This window comes from Brassica rapa, chromosome A07 (assembly GCF_000309985.2).
Source record: "Brassica rapa cultivar Chiifu-401-42 chromosome A07, CAAS_Brap_v3.01, whole genome shotgun sequence".
NCBI lineage: Eukaryota > Viridiplantae > Streptophyta > Magnoliopsida > Brassicales > Brassicaceae > Brassica > Brassica rapa.
Genome location: NC_024801.2, coordinates 5,112,563 through 5,136,444, shown reverse-complemented (window position 1 = coordinate 5,136,444; position 23,882 = coordinate 5,112,563). Strand labels below are relative to the sequence as shown.

The 23,882-nt window shown below is 35.3% G+C and overlaps 1 protein-coding gene, 1 long non-coding RNA gene and 1 other non-coding gene across 4 annotated transcripts; all 3 read left to right on the top strand.

Annotated features, from left to right (window-relative positions):
• The first annotated feature begins 1,024 nt into the window (after positions 1 to 1,024).
• Positions 1,025 to 4,717, top strand: LOC103847608 (somatic embryogenesis receptor kinase 4). Of its 2 annotated transcripts, XM_009124697.3 has the most exons (12): positions 1,025 to 1,072; positions 1,199 to 1,475; positions 1,555 to 1,690; positions 1,773 to 1,844; positions 2,117 to 2,260; positions 2,370 to 2,438; positions 2,549 to 2,620; positions 2,700 to 2,773; positions 3,229 to 3,357; positions 3,442 to 3,783; positions 3,912 to 4,306; positions 4,396 to 4,717. In XM_009124697.3, exons 1-12 carry the CDS (start codon positions 1,040 to 1,042, stop codon positions 4,708 to 4,710), a joined length of 2,058 nt encoding a protein of 685 aa, XP_009122945.1. In that variant the 5' UTR covers positions 1,025 to 1,039; the 3' UTR covers positions 4,711 to 4,717. The 2 variants fall into 2 exon arrangements, with proteins under 2 accessions (XP_009122945.1, XP_033130749.1); XM_033274858.1 differs by lacking the exon at positions 2,370 to 2,438.
• A 639-nt stretch (positions 4,718 to 5,356) lies between these two features.
• Positions 5,357 to 6,192, top strand: LOC108870310. The gene is made up of 2 exons (XR_001956830.2): positions 5,357 to 5,540; positions 5,678 to 6,192. It is a non-coding gene; the product is annotated as an uncharacterized LOC108870310 (long non-coding RNA).
• Positions 6,193 to 18,417: 12,225 nt separating this feature from the next.
• LOC117126951 lies at positions 18,418 to 18,523 on the top strand. Its single transcript, XR_004449712.1, has one exon. It is a non-coding gene; the product is annotated as a small nucleolar RNA R71 (small nucleolar RNA).
• Positions 18,524 to 23,882: the final 5,359 nt, after the last annotated feature.

Genomic DNA, 23,882 nt, shown 5'->3' with positions numbered 1-23,882 from the left:
TTCTCCGTCTCCATTTCCTTCTTCGTCTCCATTTCCTTCTTCAGAACCTTCAGTCTCTTCCTTCTCTTCCTTCTCATCTGCTTCTTCTTGTTCTTCTTCAGCATCTTCATTCTCCTGGTTAGAACCATCGGAGCAGTAGTCATGATCATTCTCTTCCTCCCCAGAACCGGCTTTCTGGCTCTCTTCATCTCCAGAAGAAGGGTTTCCTCATTCTCTTCTTCTTCAGATTTAGTCCCAATCGCCGGAGTTGCTGGAGGAGCTGGAGGAGATTGGCCAGCAAGACCTTTGTTCACTGTCGCCGGAGCAGTTTCTGAAGCCACATCACTCGGCTCCGTTATCTCTGCCGTACTCTCCCTCGCAACCTCACTCGTCTTCTCCGCCGAGACATCCGTCGTCTTCTCCGTCGAGACATCCGTCGTCTTCTCCGTCGAGACATCCGTCGTCTTCTCCCTCGAGTCAACAATCTCCGTCGTCTTTGCCGTTCCCGTCGATTCAACATTCTCCGTCGTCGTCTTCTCAATATTATCGGAGGCCGTCTTTACAAACTTCACTTTCCGAACCTCTTTCTTCGTTGGATTATCCTTCCTCTTACCCCCTCCTCTCGTTTCGACCACCATATCGCAATCGTTGTTGGCTCCTCTGAACTCACCGATTGATTTTCAAAACTAGGGTTTCTTTTCGTTTACGTGGAGTGAAAAGAGGGAGAAAAATGAGTCGAATTAATTGAGGGAAATTGAGAGGGTTTGATAAAACCGACATATTTGGTTTGGTTTCGAAGGATTGGTTTGGTTTTGAAGGATTGGTTTGGTTTCGAGGGATTGGTTAAACGGTTAAACGATTTGGTTCAATTGAATTGACCATACATCTGAATCGGGTCATTGCGGATGAGTTATACCCTGATACAACTTGTAAGTACTTCATTTATTCCAGAGTTTTTTGTCATTTCCGTCTTTTTCGATTTTAAAAATAAATGTTTATTTTTGTGTTTATATGGGTGTCTTTGTGAGATTGCCTTTTTACATTTGGGGCTCGAGAGGAGATGCCTCAAAGATATGACATCAGAGTTTGGAGGGTATTTGAACATTTGATCCTAATTTCAGGCTAGAGTTTGCTTCTTCGCCTTGCTTAGCTTTCGCCATCAGTCTGAGGAAGAAAATTCTCAGTCTTTGACAAATCAATACCCATTTCTTCTCCACAGGAATGGGGTCCACGATCAGCACCCCCAGAATCCAGTTTTGGGTTTATCTCAAAACTGGTCAAAGGCCGAATACGCGTAGAGGGAAGACCCTTTTTTTCTCTAATAATTACTTCTTCTTCTTCGTCAACGGTGGAAGTAATTAGCCGATTCGCTCGCAGTCCTCTCATGGGTTTTGCTTTTGGTAAAATGGAACAACAACAAGGGCCATCGCTCCGTAGCTTAACTTCCCTGATTCTACTCTTCGTTTTGCTTCTCAGGGCCGCCGGAAACCCAGAAGGTTCTTCCTCTCTTGAATTGAATTAGCGTAAAGCTTATGACTTTTTTCACATAATAACTTGTTATGATGCATACAACAGGGGATGCCTTATATGAGCTGAAAAAGAGTTTAGTTGATGATCCTAACAGTGTACTCCAAAGCTGGGATGCTACTCTTGTCTCTCCATGTACTTGGTTTCATATTACTTGCAATAGCGAGAATAGTGTTATTCGTGTGTAAGTAGTAATCCTGTTGCTCGTTTCTACGTTAAATGATTCAAACCCCTTTGGTAATCTACTGCTTCATGTTTTCTCTCAGTGACTTGGGGAATGCAAATCTATCTGGACAACTCGTGCCACAGCTTCGTCATCTTCCAAGCTTGCAGTACTTGTACGTCATCTTTAAACACCTAGAACCGGTGGCATTATAAAATTATGATACTGCTGCGACACGTTCACAAAATAGAGGCTCCACCACTCTCATGTATCTAAGCTCTGAATATTATTATTATTATAATGTTCCAAATTACAGGGTATCTTGTTTGGTACATACTGCATTATGTTTTCTGTAAGATGGATTATTTGGTAAAGTAGTTTCAGAGGTTTCCAATCTAAGGATTCTTCTGTCGCCTAAAATATAAACTAAGCAAAGCTGAATGACAGGGAGCTTTATAGCAATAACATTACTGGGGAAATACCTGAAGAGCTTGGAGACTTGGCGGAACTGGTGAGCTTGGATCTTTACATGAACAAAATAAGCGGACCAATCCCGTCGTCTCTTGGCAAACTAGAGAAACTCAAGTTCCTGTATGTGCCTATAAAATCTTATGCAGTTGGATAGATTTCAAAAGAGTACTAGCTTATGTTTGTCATCTTGAACTCTTTACTGATATGGTATCCTACTCTATGTGATTAGGCGTCTTAATAACAACAAGTTATCTGGAGAAATTCCAAGGTCTTTGACTAATGTGTCACTGCAAGTTCTGTGAGTGTAATTTGGTCTCTCTGGAATTGTTCTGTGCATCTTTGTTGGTGTATTTTTGTGTTGTGAAAAGAAAAGAAAAAAAAAAAGAAACATATCATTCTAAAATGCAGGGATATCGCAAACAATGGACTCAGTGGAGATATTCCTGTTAATGGTTCCTTCACACTGTTCACTCCTATTAGGTTTTCCTTCTTGTCCCTAATTTCATTGTCCATGGGCTGGTTACAGTGAGTTACTGAATTGTCTGAAAATCATCTGCAGTTTTGCCAATAATAGTTTAAGGCCGCTTCCTGATCCTCCATCTACTTCTAACTCTCCTCCTCAACCACCACCAGGTTTCCATTTGGTTGATATTTCATGTTTATGTGATTTTTTTCTTAAAGAAATAAATTTTGTTATGTAGTTGACATGTCACATATCTTTACTAGGATTAATAATCTGCAAATGAGGAACGCCTCTCTTTTCTATGATTGATATTAGTTTCCAGTTACTAGAGTTTAATTTGACAGCTTGATAGTAGCAAAATAAGTTCACGGATATTGCTGAAAAGTATTCAAAAGTTCGAATAACTGTGGACTTGCTAGTTGGTTTAGAAAAGAAGGGTTGATAAACGCTGTTGAATATTTGTGGGTAACACAGGACATGAAAATATATTATCTCTTTCACATTTGTTGAGACGTTAGTCATGGTTGATGGAATCAACGGTTTCCTCATAGAAACTATTCAATGCGTCAGGTAACTGCGAATGAGTTTGTATTAAGAAAACTTTGTGTTTATTTTATACCCTCAGGGAAGAAAACCACTACAGCAATAGCAATTGGAGCTGCTGCAGGTGCAGCAATTCTTTGTGCTGGTCCAGCCATAGCGCTTGCTTGGTGGCTGAGAAGTAAAGCACAGGACCGCTTTGTTGATGTACCTGGTTTGTCAACTATCTTCATCTCTTTTTCCGATTGAAGCTTCCTTGGCTAACTTTAGTTCTGTTTTGGTGAACTATATTTTGCAGGTGAAGAAGACCCAGAGGTTCACTTAGGACAACTCAGAAGGTTTTCCTTGCGTGAACTGCTAGTTGCTACAGATAACTTTAGCAACAAAAATGTATTGGGTAGAGGCGGTTTTGGTAAAGTGTATAAAGGACGTTTGGCCAATGGGAAGCTAGTGGCTGTGAAAAGGCTAAAAGAAGAACGTACCATGGGTGGGGAACTTCAGTTCCAGACCGAAGTTGAGATGATTAGTTTGGCCGTTCATAGGAACTTGCTTCGGCTTCATGGATTTTGCATGACACCTACTGAAAGATTGCTCGTTTATCCCTACATGTGTAATGGAAGTGTTGCTTCTTGTTTGAGAGGTAACTTACTCTCTCCCTCTCTCTCTTGTAAGAATTGTTATTACTCCTTCGAGTTTTTCAATCGTAATATAGTTTTATTTTTGAATTGTATTGATTGGTAAGAAAATCTTTCATTTTTCCTTTGTTAGAAAGTCACGAAGGCAATCCAGCACTTGATTGGCCAAAAAGAAAGCATATTGCTCTGGGAGCAGCAAGGGGTCTTGCTTATTTACATGATCACTGCGACCAAAAAATCATTCACCGGGATGTGAAAGCTGCGAACATATTGTTAGATGAAAACTTTGAAGCTGTGGTTGGAGATTTTGGGCTCGCAAAGCTCATGAATTATAATGAGTCCCATGTGACAACTGCCGTACGCGGTACAATTGGCCATATAGCCCCTGAGTATCTTTCCACTGGAAAATCTTCTGAGAAAACTGATGTTTTTGGGTATGGTGTGATGCTTCTCGAGCTCATCACCGGACAAAAGGCGTTCGATCTTGCTCGGCTTGCAAATGATGATGATATCATGTTACTCGACTGGGTATATCTCATGGTTTTCTTTCATCTTTTTAGTACAAGATGATCATTTTTTACACTGATGAAGAATGTTTTCGTTTCATGGGTGACTAGGTGAAAGAGGTTCTGAAAGAGAAGAAGTTGGAAAGTCTTGTGGATGCGGGGCTCGAAGGAAAGTACGTGGATAAAGAAGTGGAGCAGCTGATCCAAATGGCTCTGCTCTGCACTCAAAGTTCTTCGTTGGAACGTCCCAATATGTCAGAAGTGGTGAGAATGCTTGAAGGAGATGGTTTAGCTGAGAAATGGGAAGAATGGGAAAAGGAGGAGATGCTGACAGATGATTTTAACTATCCTCATGCTGACATTAACTGGCTCATTCCAGAATCCCTCTCCCACATCGAGAACGATTACCCTTCAGGACCAAGATAACCTCTTCTTTTAGAAAAGGCCAAGTGGGTTCTTTACTAAGTGTAGATATGAACAATATGTTTACAATTCAATGAAAAAAGCACCGACTGTTTTGTTTCTTAGCCAAAAAAAATCTCTAATAATATTATTTGATAAATCAAATTCGGTATATTTATTTTCACAATGGAAAACTTTTAAATACACAAAATTAATTTGCCTAGTTGCAATTAGTAATTTTTAGTCTTCTTTTTAAATAAAAAACATTATTTCAATTTTTTAGAAATAAAAATAAATAAATATAGAGCATCTCAAAAAGAAAAATTTACCTTGAGAGACACATTCTGAGTTATTAATTACTCAAAGAGACACATTGTGTCTTTAGAACACTTTCTCTCAGAGAAATTACCGAGATAACCCGCAACCAATGAGATGTCATGTTTAGGTGATCATGTGTCTTTAGTTATATTTCTAACTATTTCTTTAAAACAAATAAACTATTTTAAAAAAGAAAGAAAACAAGAACATTATCTCTTCAAAATCCCTAAATCGTGAAAACTCAAACAAATCAAATCCTAATCCCTTTCTCCGACATGAGAGTCTGAGAAATTGAACCATAATCCATGTTTCTCAATCCCCTTTCTTCTCCTTGATCAAGAGGTAGAATCACAATCACTATACAAATCCCTCTTGCCCTGATTTCTCTCCTACGTAACAATATCTCCGTAATGGCATCTTTGGTGAAGCGTCGGAGCCGTCACTTTGTTCAAGCTCTCTGTCTCCACCTCTAGCTTTTACTCGCCTGAGACTGCTCCGCCGGATTAGCCTCTCCAGCTCTTCTTCCTCGACCATTGGTGAGTCACACCATGAATCCAGAAACTCAAATCCATTTTCAATCATGTCTCTCTATTCCTAATTTTCATAGATATATCTAACAGATTCATATATGAAAAGTTAATTTCTTGTCTTATTGTGGTGGTGGATGCCGTAGTGGCGGATGTGGATATAGAGGTCAGGAGAAGGTGGTTGTGGATGCCGTGATGGTGGATGCTATGGTGATGGATGTGGATACGGAGGTGGAAGATGTGAGGAGGAGGTGGTGGTGGTGGATGTTGTGGCTGTGGATGATGTGGTGGTGGATGTGGATACGGAGGTGGAAGACGTGAGGAAAGGGAGGAGGTGGTGGATTATGTGGTGGTGTATGTGGACACGGAGGTGGAAGACGTGAGGAGGAGGAAGTGGTGGCGGATGTGGATACAGAGGTGGAAGATGTGAGGAGAATAAAGTGGTGGTAGATGCCATGTTCGTGGATGTTGTGATGGTGGATGTGGATACGGAGGTGGAAGACGTGAGTAGAAGAGTGGTGGATGCTGTGGATAGAGGATGTGTGGATGTGATCGGCAGTGTGTGGATGTGGTGGCTGTTGACATGAGTGTGGGAGGGGGGAGAGGGGTCAAGTGCGCAATGGTCAGATAAAAGGTGGTAAGATGAGATATGAATAACAATGAAAATCCCACTTATGTCTTCCATGTTCTGGATATTTACAAGATTTGTATAAGATGATAAGGTTCAGGTATATTTTTGTTTCGTATTATACAATTAGATTTTGGTTCAGATACATTTTTGTTTAGAAACCAAAAGAAAAATCTATCAGTCAAAGGGTTAAAGCCGTGTGGCTCACATGACTTTACATTATAGAAGGTAAACATATTTGCAGCCGTTAGATCTTTTGCCTGTAAATAAATCCAACGCCCAAAAATTTCACTTTTACCCATATATATCTTCTTTTTCATTTTAACTTTTATCATTTATTGCAACTAAGAACAAACTTAGTTTCATTTTGCTCAACTTTTGTTTGCTTCCTTAAAATAAACATATTTATCCTTACACAAAAAATAGGGTTATTTATGTCCACAAAAAAACAGCTGTTATGAGAAAGTGTGTCAAAGAGAGAATGTGTCTCTTTACATAAACAAAAGACAAATTGTGTCTCTCAATGTAACTCTCTCGTTAAGTTCTAGTGAGTCTAATAATATAAGGAAAACTAATGAATTAAAGTTAATTAATGAATTGATTTGATTTTTTAAAAAACTTTTGGGGAGATAATTAATTCATGAAGTCATTATTCCTTCATGTTTAAAGCAAGACGTCAACCTTATTTTCATGTTGATTAGACGATTTTCGGTTTCCGAGCTGCGTTTTCTTTCTGTCTCCAGATACAATAAATAACTTATACTAATTGGGGATCTTTTTATATTTCAAAAATTTAATTTAATCTCCAGCTACATTTACTTATAAAAAAGATTCTTAAGTATTGGATTTACCGTTGAAGGTTTTAAGTATTTGTAAAAGAACATATGTCTCAAGAAAAAGTTATTTAGTGTGTCCACTTGAAAATTCAAGAAAGTACTTCAATTACATTATATTCACTTGATATTGAAAAGAGGAGCTTCAATATAACTGTAAAAAGTACTTTAATTACATAAATCAAATTTCCAATTTTAGGGTATATTTAAGGTTAAGCCCAGTTATGTAAAAGATAAGGCTGAGTTATATAAATGATAAGGCTGAGTTATAAAAACTACAAAATATAAAGTTGTCTGAGTTACAAACGTTATATAGCATAAGTCAAATAAAAAATACATGTTCACGAATAGTAAATCATTTGAACTGCATTAACATATCAAAGCCTTCATTGAGGTTCTCTGATGCCATAAGAACATGTATACCCTGAATATTTTCATCGCATATCCCATCGAAAGTTAGACCAAGTGCTAGGAATTTGACAAACTTTAATGAATACATCCCACAGTCACCAGCTAGGATGCTAGGATATTTTGTGGGATGTATTTTCCTTTCCTCCTTTGGAACGCAAACAGCTTGTAGCTAGGTTTTCGTACATGGGCATGAAATAAATAATTCATTATTGCAAGGATCATTTGCGTAAATGGCCTAAATGCATCTAGAAATTTTCTGTTCACTTTTGAGGGTTACCTGTCCAGTGATGGGATCGTAGCAATCAATTTTTTTCCTTCAGAAGGTCCACGTGAAACGCTACCCAATGACCGCCTCCAGTTTGATGAACTCTGTACACGTGATCCACATCACCACATTTTGTTTGTTGATAAGTGATACCACTCAAATTACCATAAGGAGTGTTACTCTCATCAAAAGAGGTTCAGATGTAGTACTTAGGGATCGAATCTACAAGGAGCTAGGGAATAATTAAATCTAGTGTTTATTAATTCTAAGAGTTGTAAATGTTTAAATGAAATAGCAATAGTAACAAGCGAAGTAACTAGTAAATGTAACTTGGTTGGAAATGATATTAGATGCAGGGCCACTATTCAGGTGTTGGAGATTATAATACCTATAGATGCCTATTTGTTGCATGCATGATATATTAGAGCTCAACCGATTAACTCGGTGATCAGCTGTCGCATGTTTCACTGGTTAACAGGCTAGATCTCGTGTCTCAACGGTTAGTATGTCAACAATGAAAGAGTGTCGATCGATGGTCCTATTGGGACGTCGACTGATACACCTTTGCCAACGACGATCGATAGTCAGTTGAGGACATCGATCGACGTGTTCTAGCCAGACCTATGCGCGAGTATGATATGCCCTATTAAGATACTAAATTGGCGGTTAGCCCTCTCTAGCAGTCCTAATTTGATAGATAGATGTCAGGATGGGATAACAAGTGTGCTTGAATATGCAATCCTATGATCAAGTTCTAGTTAGCAAGGCTAAAACAAGCAATGAATACAAATCTATCATGAATATCACAACAAGGCAGATCTATAGTTTGGGGCTAATCCCACAAACCTATCTGAACCCTGGATCTAATAATTGAACTACTCAGACATAGCAAAGCAATTCATAACAATGAAGAAATAGAAACTCATAGTATAGATGAAAAGAAATGATAACAAGGAGTTCCAATCACAAGTGATCTTCTCTCCAAAACTCTCTTTTCTCTCAAAGTAAAACTTGTAACCAAAAAAAGTCTCCCTGCTGTCAAAACACTTAGGCAGTATATTATCTACTAGGTTAAAAACTCGTCAGGGTATTTTCGTAATTTGGCTTGGCCTTGGGTTTTAAGTCTGCTAAATCCAAAATGTCGCGTGTCTAATGTCTCGACATCGATCGATGGTACTTGTGTACATCAATCGATATTAATCTTCATTTGTCGAGGCATCTCCTGGTGTCGATCGTCAGCACTGATGTGCATCGATCGATTGTTCTTCCTCTCGTCGACCTCTATGTGGTCAGCTCGGGTGAATTGTCCTTTAAGCTCTTAAATGCTCCAAAATCATAGCTTTACTCCGAAATGCACCTGGACCTGAAAACATACCTAGAAGAGTAGAAAACATATATATATATATATATATATATATATATATATATATATATATATATATATACTAGGTAAGGAACCCGTGCGATGTCGCACATGAACTCATTTTATAAAATTATATATATATATATATATATATATATATATCATACTTTATAACTAATATTTTTAACTGTTTATTTTTGTTTTCAACTAACAATATAGATTGCACCTGTCTATGTTTATTTATATATATGCACTAAAATTATATTTGTTTTACAAATTTAGAAACTATAAATATGTACATAGCAATTAATATATATATATATATATCTTATTATTATTTTTGTAATTTATTTGAAATTTGAAATGCAATTTAATATATTTAAAACTAATTAAAAAGCAAACGCATTTAAACATAATAATTTACTAAACTGATAAGAAAATTTATAAGGATGAGTAGGATACTCATAATTTATTTGAAACCATGTAAGAATATATGTATAGTCAAAACAAGATTGCATAGCAACTGTAAGAATCATGTCCAACATGTTGTTCTTGGTAAATAACACATGCATTCTTCTTCTTTTTTATTATTTGTATTTTTGTGAAATTATACTTTACTAAAGAATTAACTGCTTTCGAAGAATCATATATTGGTATAGCATTTCCCAAAAATTGTAATGATTCATCACCAAATACTACCACCACTAACAATTACAATGGTTCATCACTAGATATTGCAATGGTTTCATTTAATTAGTTTCAACTGTTTATCCAGAAAATTGAAATAGTTAACTTAAATGATTACAAAGATTTACTTAAATTTCCAACAATCATTCTCTATTTAAGTGTAATTAGAGATTTACTAAATTAATAATACATATATCAAATTCATGTATAAATGGAAAAGTGCACATATAAAAAATGTTCTTGTTTTACATTTTTTTGATACTTATCTACTAATAAAAAACATTGCAAAATAGATTCGAATATTTTATTGAAACCAAATCATAATTAAAAAAATACACAAAAGAGGATATTATAATCCATAAAATTTAATTTAAAACCTTATATTTATATAATATTATAAATAATTAGTTACTCAACAAAACGAATTACCTCAGAATTTTTAGATACTTTGAAAGATTTTTGAAAACATATAAAAAATAGATATGAAAAAGAACTAAAAAAAAATCATTAAAAATTTTACAAGTTTAGAATGAAAAGTTACATTTTTAGACTATTTGAAAACCTCTTCAAAGTTTATGTAATTTTTATAGTGAAAAAACATCTTTACATATTTTAATAATTTTGTATAAACCATTGCATTTTTAGAATGAAAAAACAAATTACTATGAAAGAATAAATCCTTAAATATTTTTATAATTTCTTTTAAACTAATACAATTTTTAGGGATAACTCATTTCTTTACATATTTTGAATTACCCAAGAATTATGGATTTTCTCCTTATTAATATTATATAACTACATGGATTCGTAAAACTATATGGTACAATTAACCATATAATTAATTATTAATTAATCATCTGAATTCTTTCCTACCCCATAATTGTTTATCAAATAATTAAGAAACTAATTACCAGTCTTTTATTTGTCACCTTTGAACAATTTAAATGGTGTCTTTTCATAAAAGAAAATATATCTAGTAGCTTTTCACATTATTAATTGTGACTTTTCACCAACAAAATTATAACCGTCACAAAAAGTTTTAGAGTAATTAAACCGATGCAAAACATTTTTCATTCCTCAGAATCTTAATATGCATGCACATGTGAACAAAACAAAGTTCCAGAATAAATCGCATGCATGTACTCCTTGTAAAACAATTTTTATGAATTCTATTTGTAAAGCAAAACAATCACTCAGGCTGTCAGGCATGACTACTATTAATAAAATTCGAGAACAAAAGAAAAACAAATTTCAAGCACTTATTCAACCATTGCACATGTTCGTCTGTGTGTCAAAATTTACAAAACCTTAAACTAACAAAAAAAAAACAATATTTCCAGATCTACAAAAAAATGCCAGAATGCAACATTTCCAGATGTCATGCTTATATAGATGGTTTATGAATGTAATGTCCAACGTTTAAGCAACATGATTCTTTACTTTCTAATCCAACATCAGAATTCCTAAATGCATGCAAATCATCAATTTGCAAACGTTTGATTATGTCGACCCTAAACATGTATAATGAACAGTCATTAAAATGGATGTAACAATTTTCTCATATAATCTGAGTGTATGAAATTATAGGACATGAATCATGTATTGATGGAACATACATAATCATAAATACAGTTTTATAAGAAAGAAAGAGAAAGAAAAACATACATTTTATCTAGTAGAAAAAATAATAATTTTATTGTCTTGTTTAGAATTATTTTTGCTATCGAGACACGAATGATTGATCCTACATATTATCATTTGTTTTTTTCTAAAAATTTGTAAAACTGTAAGGACAAATTTTTACTTTGAGAAAAGTATGGACATAGACCATTTATAGATTTTCAAATATCTATTTGAATAGTCACATCTTTTCAATTTAAAGTTAGTTATTTTAAAGTGGTACTTATATGAATAGTCACAACTTCTCAATTTAAGTAGTCACATCTTTTCAATTTAAAGGTTATTTATTTTGTAATAATACTCATATGAATAGTCGTAACTTTTTAATTTAAAAGTATTTATTTTAACATAATACTATTACAACACATTTTGAATAAATACATCATTTTAAAATAGTTTAATTATAAAAAGACATCTTAAAAAAATTTAAAAATAAATTTTATATAGGTAGATCATTTCAAAAAACAACTTCATTATAGAAAGACACCTTAGCTATTCTAAAAATCTATTTTACTTTTACAATGGAAAAACATGACTCTTTACTCTAACTAATACACGATTTTTTTAATTAAACAAATAACTGTACAAAGACATTTTTTGGGATTTTTAATATCATTTTAGATGAAAAGACACATGAAAAATACTCCATTTTTTAGAGTTGCATGTTGGAAACACAACCTTTCAATTTTATAGAGATTCACAACCTTTGGAATTAATTAGAAAAAATAGTTATTTTGAAAAGATACTAATAAGAATAGTCACAACTTTTCGCTTTTTAAAAGACATTTATATGAACAGTCACAACTTTTAGACAATTTTTAGAGAAGACACAACCTTACAACATAGAACTTTTAGAAAAGACACAACCTTTTACACAACTTTTATAAAAGATACAATCTTTCAATATAAGGGGATTCACAACCTTTGGAATTAATTGGGATTACTATTATTAGTAGATATATATATATATATATATATATAGTAAAATACCTATATACCATGGATGAAAACGGGTCAAATCCAAGGTATATCAACTCCCCCAGACTTACCATTTTGCTTGTCCTCAAGCAAAACATACAAGCAGTCTCTCTGAAAGAGGTTTGAAAATATTAAGGACTTAAGATTTTAAAGCAAGAAATCTTTTCCTCAACAATTTTGCAACCACATTTAAAAGGTCCTAATCACAGAAGCACACTATACAATATCCTAGCTTAGCACCCATTTCTAACATAACATAACTCATCAATTCACGTCTGACATCCCCTCTAATGACTTCATTTCTTAGCATAAATATAAAGTGAATGCTTTACCTTGGGAGTATCGATCATAGGATGCAAGAATTTCAGACAAGTATCTGGATCTGCAGGTAAAAGTTAGTTCCTAGTTTCTCTCTCTCTAATTTTCTCTCTTGAGTCAAAGTCTACTTCCATTGCAGGATCAGTGACCAAGATTGGACAGGCTTCCATGAATCAAAACTTAATGGTGGTTGCCACCAAGCTCTGTTCACTTCTTTTTGACCTATATCCAAGAGTTCTTTGCGAAAGCGAGCCTTGAAGATTGCCGCCTCCAAGTCCCATTTCGAACTCTTTTATTGGAGTCTTTATGAATCAAGCCTTAATGGTTTTAGCCACCAAGTCCTGTTCAGACTTATCCTAAGTAAACAATAGATCTTTTTTTTTTTTTGTAGACACTAACTATTCTAGGGTCGAAATTTAGAGAGAGGGAATGTGATAAATAATTTACACCAGACGTTACCTTCCAGACTTGTCTGAAGAATCCGATCCCATGTATACCAAGCCCCAAGACAAGCGGTTATGTCAAGTTTAGTGTTGGAAATCAGCTTTGGTTGCTTCATACGTTTCAAGACAAGTGTGTAGTTGATAGGTTGATCTGCTTTAGCATCTATTGTGGTATCTGCAATCAGTAAATCTAAAATAGTGCTAGAGATTGGTTAGATATTCAAGTTTAAATCAATATAAGATTATAGTTCTTATTTTCAATAGCTAAGCATAATTTATTAAAATTCCTTTTATATAAGAATTAAATAAATTATATCAGTAAATCTTCCCCCAGATTTAAATTACACTGTCCCAGTGTAACTCAGCCGGAGTTATGATTGAATAATTCATGATGTACGAAATGTAACAAGTAAGGTAGATACATCTGACCGGATTAGATATCGATCGATGGGAATATGTTACATCGATCGTCGTGTGGTTGTCCATGTCGAGCGATGTCGACGTCTCGTCGGCGATCGATATTCAGGTCCTCCTACTTGGGTCTCCTAAATCTGAAAGAAATAAAACGAAAGTAAATAAATGCTAGCTAATAAAACCAAACTAAAATACCTAATAGTGGGTTGCCTCCCACTCAGCGCTTGGTTATAGTCATTTAGCTTGACTGTGGTAGTGATTGGCTATTTGGTGGAGATACAGCTGCTTGTTGGAAAATAAGCATCCACGTCATCTCTGCACATTTTGGACCAAGATGCAATGAAACTTCTTGTGGCCTCATCGTTTCTTGTCCATTTGTCATCCATCTTCTCAAGTACATTGGAGATGTTTTGTAGCCTATCTTGAACGTTGTCAATGCTGACCTTGTGCCAGCCTATGTTGTCATAGGCGTATGCTGAAAGTTCTGTCAGTTCATTTTGCATTGACTCTATCGTCTTGTGTATCAGCTGCTCGTCGGCTGGTGTGGACTCGGCGTCGATCGATGCGATCATGTGTGCGTCGGTCGATCTCGGCGACTTACCATTGAGCGATTTCGCTCGCTTCCTGTCGATCGATGCTGATATCTGGTGCTGAGCTGCGAGTTGCCTCTGAATGGTCTTGACTTCTTTCTGTAGCCATTCTGCGTGGCTGTCTAGTCCACTGATTTTGTTGTCGAATGGAAAGTAGATGTCATCGCAGTGTCTGTCAAGTTGTTCCTCCATGTTGTTTATAGCAGTGTAAATCTTGGATGTGATCTCATCAACCTCTGCTGCTGTGTAGGGAAGTAACTCCTCAGGATTCTTGCCATCGATCCAAGGCCCTCGTAGCCTGTCGATCGATGCTGATTTTGCCTGCAAAAAATTTTGATTAGTATTGTTATCAATATCCCTATGGGCATGAAGTATTTGACTAGACAATTAGTTTAAATCTATCATGACTGGTGATATAAAGCGGTCATGCATGTCCTTGTAAGTCCTCAGCCTCTCATTCATGGCTGAGACCTTAGCGTCGAACGATGTGATGGTACACATGTCGATCGATGTGGCTAGTTGTTGGTCCTTCTTGCGAATGGTATCCAGATCTTGCTGTAGTAGCTCGATTTTAGTGCTCAGCCAGTCCACGTTGTTGTTGAGAGGGTAGTACACGTTGTTTATCCTTGTGTCGATGTATGAGACTTTCCATTCATCCTTGTGTTGTGCTGAACATTGCGGTTCTGCAGGGATCTGGGCTGTAGGAAGACTGACGTCGATCGATGGTGCATTTGGTGCGTCGATCGATGTTGAGGTCGTGGCTTCCTTCTTAAGTTGTTGACGTAAGCTCTCAATTTATGTCCTCATTTCTGCCATACTTCTGAAAAACTCATTGTAGCCTCTATCCAAAGGTTGATGTGTATCTTCTACCAATGATTTGAGCTCTTCTCCCAGTCTTTCCTGAGCTCCACAAATACCAAACACCATCTCATTGATTTCATCTTTGGTGTAGAGTTCTGGTGCCAGTCTTGTGAGTGTGAAGGAAGTGGCATGTTCTGGAAGATAGATGTGGCTCTCTTCAAAAAGAGATGCTCTTTCCAGTAATTTCCTGATGTTGTCCTTTGTGACAGGTATCATCTCACCAGCTACGCCTCGTGCGTGTCCACACTCATCTCTGTAAACTTCATACTCGTCCCTTCGTTCCCAAGTGAACTTTCTGGCTCCGTACATGTCAAAAGCACGGTTTCCAAATTCATAACGTCTATCGATCGACGTCGGCTCATCCCTATCGATCGATGTTGGTGTTACCCTGTCGATTGATGTCGCAGTTGTCCCGTCGATCGATGCTTGCCCTTTTGGTTAGCGTGATAGATCTGGATTGATTTTTGTGGTGGCGACTCCGACGTGGTTGTTTGGATCTGTTTGAATGACGTCTGGAGTGCCATGTTGCTGTGATAGGTTGTCATGTCTATTGGCTACTTGAAGGATATATGCTATGTCCTCTCTGGACACTTGTAAGATCCTTCCATCCATTGCACGTGCGTTGCCATCTGGGTCCCTGAAAATACCAAATTCATCAGGTGTTAGAAAACCGTAATCAATGTTTGCATTATCAGTCAATTTAGAAATAAAAAGATTAGGGTTTAGAGTAGTATCGATCGATGTAGATACAGATGCATCGATCGATGGCAGAGTAATTTCTGCGGAACTTGTGTTCTTGAGATGATTGCTCTTCATGGATTTTCCTGTTGATGTAGATGGAAGAGTGTTCATCTCTTTTGCTTGTGTGTCTGCTTTGGTGTGTGGAGGTGGTTTTAGGGGTGCAAAACGTTTTATATAGGTATCCCTAAACCTAGTTGGAGAGGGAATATTCTCCTGCTCCTGAATTTTCGCTGCGGCGCGAATATCGATCGATGTTCCAGTACGTGTGTCGATCGATGTGAGCGGTTGTTTTGATGGACGAGGGTGGGTATCGACCGATGTGGAGTGCACTTCGACGATCGATGTTGGAAACGTGTTGGTGAACATATGTGTTTCAAATCTTTCATCCTGCAAAGACATTTCTATTGCACGTTCTTTCCAATAATCCTCATCGTATTCCTCTGTATGTGTCCTCGTTAGATGATGTAATTACAGCGTCAACTGCAAAACTTTCATGGAAACCACTGTCTGCCCAACTGCCTATAGAATAATCATCACGTCCTCTTTTGCTTGGAGGTTGGAAGGCAAAGTGGGGGTAACAATGATTAGGTGGAGCGAAATGGTCAACCGGCTTCTTTACGTCGAGTGACGTGTTGTTACGGTCATCGGTCACAGTTGATTCATTGGAATCGATCGATGGAAAGGTGGGGGTGTCGATCGATTCCGAGTACTCTGTTTCGTACTTCGATTCATACTTTGCTCCACAATGGCATGCGCCAGTGAAGCCAAGTTCTTTCCCGTAATCCACAGAATTAATAACCTTTCTCTTAGGTCGGATGGGGTCATAGTGGATGTTGGGGTCTATCAGCGTCAGACACAATTTGTTTTTGTTCATGTCACATACGGCTCCTACTGTAACTAGGAAAGATCTTTCAAGCAGAAGTGAAGAGTTCCAGTTAAGCTCGATGTCTAGGACATGAAAACTACAGGGACAAGGGCATTACCAATCTGTACCTCCATATCTCTCATGATACCTCCTGATCGTTTTTCTGAAAGATCCACGAATGTGAAGGATTCTGTTGAAGGCTCGATAGCCAAATCAAGCTGGTCTGCCATGATCCTAGGGAGGATACTAACTGATGCTCCTGTGTCACACATTGAATGGGGAAATTCAACACCCTTGACTACGCATGGTATTGCAAACTTCCCAGGATCACTCTTCTTCGTCAATGTGATCATGTGTTTCATCTTCTCTCTGACTTGATAAAACATTCTCCTAATGTCCTCCTCAATTATCCTTGTTTCTCTGAAGAACATCCACAACCGGTGTATCAAGTAAGCTTCATCAAAAGCTTTTTCGATTGGGATTCTGAGGATTCTTTTAGTGAAACCATCCATTTCCTTCTCGTTAGCTTCCCTCTTAAGGTTCTTAGGAATTTTCTCCTTTCTTTTCTTTAACTTTCTCCCTTCAGTTTCGTGTTCTTCTTGAACTGGTTCTAGTCAACTATTTAATGGGCTGGGTTATGGTACGGGTGAGCTAGCTAATTGTTTAGGTGGTGGTCTGAGTGCGTTGATATAATCATTATCGATTGAGGGTAACCGCACTCGGTATGTCAAAGGTGCCTGTCGATCGATGGGAGGTGTGTTTTGACGATCGACATTGGACTCACTCTGTCGATCGATTGTGAGCTCAACCGGTCGATCTATTTTGTCATAGAAAGGGGAGGGTGGGTGAGGATGCTTAGCTGCGAATTCCTCATGAGTTAGATTTGCATTGCATTCAGTCGATTTAGCGGACGACATCGATCGATGACTGGAGTAATCCGTCCATCGATCTTTGTCATGGTCTGTCGATCGATGCGAGTTGATCGACATTGGTCGACACCATTGGGATCCGCCGAGACTCATGGAGCTTTCGATTTTGAAGTCTCCTTCCTCAAGCTTTTCATTTCTCACCACTTGCTAGAAATCATCATCTATGATGGCATTTACGTGGTGTTTCCCTTCGTCGGCTCCTGCCTCTCTAGCGAAAGCTTCTTGCATTTTTATAGTCTCACCCGTCTGAATTACTTGCGTTTCAAGTTTTCTCACCTGAGTCCCTAAGGTCTCTATTTTGGTGTTCAGATTGTTGTAGGCGGAGTCTATTTTACCATTAAAATCCACAGTGATTTGTTGTTGTCCTAACAGTACTCGATCAAGCATCTCTTCGATCTTGCTTTCCTGAGTCTGGGGTGGTAGATTCTGGTAGTAGGAGAGTAGCTTTTGCTGTTGTTGAAGGGTTTTTGAAATTGTGAACTTTGGTTACTTCTTTGACCATTTCCAAAGAAGTTTCTGTTTCCGCCCTGGTTTCTAAATTTCTGGAATCCGGTACCTCCGATGTAGTTCACATTTTCTTCTCCTTCCGTATATGTTACTTCTCCTTCAGCTGAACAGACTTGCTTCCTAAGAAGCTCGTGCATCACATCTAACTTAGCTCTTACTTCGTCCATCTGTTCATTTCCGATAGAGGCTACAAACTTCTTCCGTTCAGAGTCAGTATTTTTGGTGTTGCTGCTGTTAGCAAGGTTTTCGATAAGTCTCACAGCTTCCAACGGATTCCGAGTAGTGAAGTTTCCTTCACTCGCTGTATCAAGAGCCCATTTGATACTGTAAGGCGAAACCTCGGAAGAAAGTGCTTAGCAGCTGCATTTCGTTAAATCCGTGGTGTGGACACTCTCGCTGGAAGAACCTAAATCTATTCCACGCATCTTTGAAGGACTCTCCAGCCTCCTGCGAGAATGTGGAAATTTTGTTCCGAAGTTCTTCAGCGCGCGCCTTATCAAAGAAGTTTCGTAAGAAAGCATTCTTGATGTCGGCCCAGGATGTTAAAGATCCTGTGGGTTGCTGCCTAAGCCAGTGCATCGCTTCTTCATTCAGCGTGTATCTGAAGAGCTTGCACAGCAGGTAGTCTTCGGGGACTCCTTCCATCTGAATAGCAGCGATTAGATCCTCGAACCATTCCAGATGGTCCATAGGATGCTCGTGCGGTAACCCAGAGTAGGGTATCTGCGACACGAGAGTGTAGTATTGAGGCTTCTGCTCGAAATTCTACTTCTGGATCTCCAGAAGTCGAATAGCTGATCTGTTGGAATAGTGCTCATCCGGGCGATTTTAGTCGGCCAGTGGTTTCGATCGAGCGTCCTCATCTACAGGTTGAGCAGCTCCTGTAGCATTAGCATCAGGGATTACAGTCCCCTGAGCGTCTATTTTCTGACCTGTTGCATTACGCAGATGACCGTCCTGGTCATACAGATTTTCATTCTCGTCATGTGTTAGAATAATAATGTTTACCATTTTTGACGACACGGTATCGATCGACGTACGTGGTGTAGTATCGATCGTTGCCAAATTTGATACCACTCAAATTACCGTAAGGAGAGTTACTCTCATTAAAAGAGGTTCATATGTAGTACTTAGGGATCGAATCCACAAGGAGCTAGGGAACAATTAAATCTAGTGTTTATTAATTCTAAAAGTTGTAAATGTTTAAATGAAATAGCAATAGTAACAAGCGAAGTAACTAGTAAATGTAATTATAAACAGTTTTAAGTGATATAAATTAAAATATAATAAAATTGAATTGTTTTCAACATAAATGAGTGTAGGTAGTGAATCATGGTATTCTTTGATCTAGGGTTTGACAACATATGTTGTAGTATTGTATGTATTCTTAGGGCTAGATTTTGGAAAGCTTGAATGTTTTTTTGAAAAAATTAATTTTTTACCTATACATGTTTATTTTTGTGTAAAGTAAACACTTTTGAAGTTTAATTTGATTTTATGAAGTGTTTAGTTAGTTAATTAATTTTAGGGGTTATGTTTAGGGTCTAGACGACTTACATTTCAGTCGTCTGGTGAAGAAATTAAAACATCGTTCAAATATTCCCGCCTAAAATGTTTAAAAAAATTATTTTTCCGCTTAAATAATTTAAACCAGACGACTTATAAGTCGTCTAGAAAGTCTTCTATTTTAGTTTTCCGTTAAAAATATTTTAATTTTCCGCTAAAAATATTAAACTCTTTTGGACGTCTTACAAGTAAGTCGTCTAGGAAGTCGTCTGAATCAAAAATATTTAATCTAATTAGATTTTTTGTCTCCCTATATAAAGGAAAATTTACACATTCTCTCTACTCCTCTCAAATGGCTGCAACAAAAATGTAATGTTCATCATTCTAAAACTCTTCAACCTCTCTCTAATCTCTTTGACTTAAAAACACTAAACTTTATATGAATTTTTCAGTTTTGTCTCATGTATTTCTTACTAATCTATATCTTTTGAAGGTTTTTAATCAGATGGTACTCATCTTCCACTAATTTAAAGGTAGATCTATTAATTTTAGATATGTATTGTTCTATAAAGGTAGATTTATCTAATCTTCCACTCATTTTCTCTATTTTTAAGTCATTTCAACGTTTTTGGATATGCAGGTTTTTCATATCTGGATTTGAAATCCAGATGACTTCCATGAAGTCCAAGGAAGTCATCTGGACTTCATGGAAGTCTTCTGATGAAGTCTCTCTTTTATAATAGATCTGAGCGTTTTGGTAAGTTCTTATGTCTGATTTTTCTTCATTTTGTAACTTCTTGTTGTATAAAGTTCTTACTTTTATCCCAAACTAAAACTCTCCAAACCCACTCTAATATCTTTGACTTGAAAACACCAAACTTTATATGAATTTTTCAGTTTTGTCTCATGTCTTTCTTACTAATCTATCTTTTTTGCAAGTTTTTAATCAGATGGTACTCATCTTCCACTCATTTAAAGGTAGATCTATTAATTTTAGATATGTATTTTTGTGTGTTCTATAAAGGTAGATTTATCTAATCTTCCACTCATTTTTTATGTTTTTAAGCCACTTGATCATTTTTGGATATGCAGGTTTTTCAGATCTGGATTTGATATGCAAGTTTTTCAGATCTGAAAGACTTCTGAGACGACTTCCACTTCAGTCATCTGGACTTCCTGTTAGTCGTCTAAAATATAATGCACTAGACGACTTCCAGAAAGTCTTCCACTTCAGTCGTCTGGACTTCCTGAAAGTCGTCTCGACTTCCTGAAAGTCGTTTGGACTTCCTGAAAGTCGTCTGGACTTCTTAAAAGTCGTCTGTACGTCCTGAAAGTCGTCTGGACTTCCTGAAAGTTGTCTAAACTTCATGAAAGTCGTCTGGAAGTCGTCTGGACTTCATAAAAGTTGTCTAGACTTCCTGGAAGTCTTCTGACAAAGTCTTCTTCCATATCAAGTGGAGTCCAAACTTGTCTTTGTAGAGGAATGATCTATAATAGTTTTGTTTGTGGTCTGTTTTGTGAATTGCATGTCTACTCTTTTAGTTGTCAATTTTTTGTAAAATCAGTAATAATGTTTCCCAAGATGTAATATATGTGCTAACAATGTGTTTACACATTTACAAATCAATAAAATAATAGACTTCAGTAGATTTTTTCTTATCTTTGGATCTCTCATATGCAATAATAAACTCCAATGGCCTTTTTCTCATCTTAATAAACAAGAATGTTGGTAGCTTTATATTGATACAACATTTTAAGAAGCATTTTAACTCTTCTTCTAACTCATAACACTAATCATCATTATTGTCTATAACAATAATATTTAAGAGATGGAAACAAACAATAGTAACTAGTCAAAGCATATCATATTTTTTATAAGTTTGCGTTGAAAAACTTAGTCAAATTTAGTAAAGCTAAGGGAGAGAACATATTTTGTAAATATGAGTTTTACATATCTTGAAGTTACTTCTCACTGTTAAAAATACAAGTTATTCAAAAACTAACGTAGAAGACTTAAAAACTAGCGGAGAAGACTTCCACTGAAGTCTTTTCGGATCAGTTAGAAACTTTAATTAACGTGAATGTTGGTAACCTCATAAATATCACCAATTAAGTTATAAATTTCATTCAGTAGTCTAAATATTCATTAATAAACATGAATTAACAAGAAAATGTTAAAAAGTCTTTATAGTTTTAGAGAAAATGCAAGTTTATTAAACATTGACACAGACGACATCCACGGAGGTCATCTAGTAGACTTCCAGAGAGTCGTCCATTTAGGTCGACGCGGACGACCTCAATCTAAGTATTCCAGATGACTAAAATATAAGTCGTCTGGTCAACGCAGAGGTTATTTTTGCAATTGACTTTGAAATCTGTTATTTGAGACGACTGAAAAATAAGTCGTCTACTTTTGGTTGGTTAAAAAAAAAACTCCAAAAAAGCTAGACGACTTACATTTCAGTCGTCATAGGTTAGTTTTGCATTTGACTGGATTATTTGAGAAGTTTGACTTTCTTGGACGACTTACATTTCAGTCGTCTCGTGAAAATTAAAATATCAATCTTATATATTAAAACAAAAGTCACAACCTTGATTCATATGTGATTTTTTAAAAAATGGACTTAATGGAGCTATTCATAGAAATTCATACTATATTTTAATTCAGACTAATAATAAATATAATTTTTAAAATACTTTAATCATAGTATCTTTTGATATCTTTTCATTTTAAATATAAGATATATTTATTTTAAAATTCTAACAAATCTGTTTAAAAAGATTTTTACAAGATCTTCATTTTTGAAATTATATTTAAATATTTTCACTAATTTTGAAATTAGTTTAAAATATTATTATACATTAATATATTCAGTTATATAAAATGAAAAATAAAAAAATCTATAATATTTTAGTTATTATATAATCATAATCAATCATATTAAATTAAAATTATTATATTGAGCTAAAAATAATAAAATTGTATTAAATTTATATATTTTATTTTCGTAATTATAAAATATTTATGTTCAAAAATAAAAACTAATATGTTGGTAAGATGAATTAACATTATCAAAATATATAATACATGTATAAAAATTAACATGTATTTCTTTAAAGTTAATAATATAAAATCTTTGTAACTACTTTAATCATAATATATTTTCATTTTAAATATAATATATATTTATATATTATATTTTAAAAATTCTAATAAATCTGTGTAATATTTAAACAATAACTTAATGTATTTTAAGTTATCGTTTAGAAATGAAAATAAATAAATTATATCCTATTTTATCTATTTTTATAATCATGATCATGTTAAAATATAATTATTATACTAAAATAAATATGATAAAATTATATTCAATTGATAAATTTATAAATTTTATTTTCATAAATATAAACTAGTTATTTAAAATATAATATGATGATAGAACGACTTAAAATTAACAAACTATATAATACATGTCTAAAAATTAATATATCGTACACTTTTATATATACAATAATAAATTATCTAAAATGATTAAGCATAAAAATATTGGTAAAAGAAATCCAGTTTTGAAATACGGGTCATAATTTAGCATAAATTAAATACAAAATATTTTTTAAATATATTTTCTCATGAATATATTAATTTTCTTAATAGCTAAATGCAAATACAATAAGATAAATATATAATAAGAAGTGGCAAATACATAAGGTTTAAACAATTAATTAATATAACATGTAAATTATAAAATTATTGTATTTGAAATAGTTATATAAATATTTAAGTATATGATTAACATTAAAAATATATACTACTTATGTTCTAAAACAATAATTTATGTATAGAAAAATGAAAACAAACACCCGTGCGGTTGCACGGGTCAAAATCTAGTATTGTTCTAAAACTAGACGACTTACAATTAAGTCGTCATAGGTTAGTTTTGCAATTGAAAAAAAAACTTCAATATTTAATTATATATAGACGACTTATAATTCAGTCGTCCGTCAGACGACTTAATTGTAAGTTGTCCAGGATTAACGAGGTTTGACCAGAATCTCTGAATAAAATTATGGACGACTTACATGTAAGTCGTTGGGCGGATGACTTAATTGTAAGTCGTCTGGGTATAATTAAATATTGAAGTTTTTTTTCAATTGCAAAACTAACCTATAACGACTTAATTGTAAGTCGTTTAGTGTTAATAAAATATTGATATTTCAATTTTCACCAGACGACTGAAATGTAAGTCGTCCGGGAAAGTCAAACTTCTGAAATAATCCAGTCAAATGCAAAACTAACCTATGACCACTGAAATGTAAGTCGTCTAGGTTCTT